Genomic DNA, 792 nt, shown 5'->3' on the forward strand with positions numbered 1-792 from the left:
TCTAGAGGCGGGGGACAATTAAGGAGAGTAAGCTTCCCGCCTCCTCACGGTTAAAGCACCGCAAACGTTACACAGCATCCTCTCCGAATGTTGGCGCTCTCTAGGCCGAGTGCCTTGTCCTGAGCGCCCAGGCACGCGGCCCGGCCAAAAGGTTAACTAACCCCGGAGCGCGGGGGAGAGGGCGACGCCGCTAACCTGTATGCACTCTGTAATGGGCTTTGAGATGGGAGGATTTTCCATAGACTTTCCCACAGCCACTGTAGGGGCACTTGTGCCTCTTTTCGGAGGCGTGTTTCCCCTTCGCAGCCACTCCAGGGTGGAGGAGGGAGAGCGGGCTGGGCGCGCTGCCAGGATCCTGTCTCTCCTCTGGGCTGTGGGAAGGACTCGACCCAGATTCGGTGGTCACGTCGCTGTCGGATCCCATATCCTCATCGGGACTCTCCAGACTGTCGCTGCACACCGAGGGGGTCTGGATGGGTCGGTACTTGTTCAGGTCCAACAAGCTCTTGGCGATGGTGACCAGCGTGCAGTAATCCTTCCATGTGTCCCCCGGGTCACCGTGCTCCTTGGTCACCTCGCGCTCAGGTAGTCGCAGTCGCTCGGCGTCCGGGGCGCCCCCATGCTCCGGCACTGCAGCGCGATTCGAAATGGAAACCAGACACTGGGCAGCCACGAAGTCCATGTAGGCGGCCGCGGACATGGTGCGGCTACAGCAGCCCCGGCGGCGCGGCCAAACTTGGCGGTGGCTGCGGAGGTTGGGCTCGCCCTGCCCTGGCTTCGGACGACGAGCGC

At 62.9% G+C, this 792-nt stretch overlaps 1 protein-coding gene across 1 annotated transcript in view; it reads right to left on the minus strand.

Moving 5' to 3' along the window:
* Positions 1-786, minus strand: part of Klf9 (Kruppel like factor 9) — a 26,147-nt gene extending 25,361 nt beyond the window's left edge. Inside the window, exon 1 of the mRNA XM_010638464.3 lies at positions 196-786. Within this exon, the coding sequence (XP_010636766.1) occupies positions 196-700 (505 nt within the window). The 5' untranslated portion in view covers positions 701-786. The remainder of the gene's footprint in view (positions 1-195) is intronic.
* Positions 787-792: the final 6 nt, after the last annotated feature.

Source organism: Fukomys damarensis, unplaced genomic scaffold, assembly GCF_012274545.1.
Source record: "Fukomys damarensis isolate Sample0158 unplaced genomic scaffold, DMR_v1.0_HiC HiC_scaffold_31, whole genome shotgun sequence".
Classification (NCBI taxonomy): domain Eukaryota; kingdom Metazoa; phylum Chordata; class Mammalia; order Rodentia; family Bathyergidae; genus Fukomys; species Fukomys damarensis.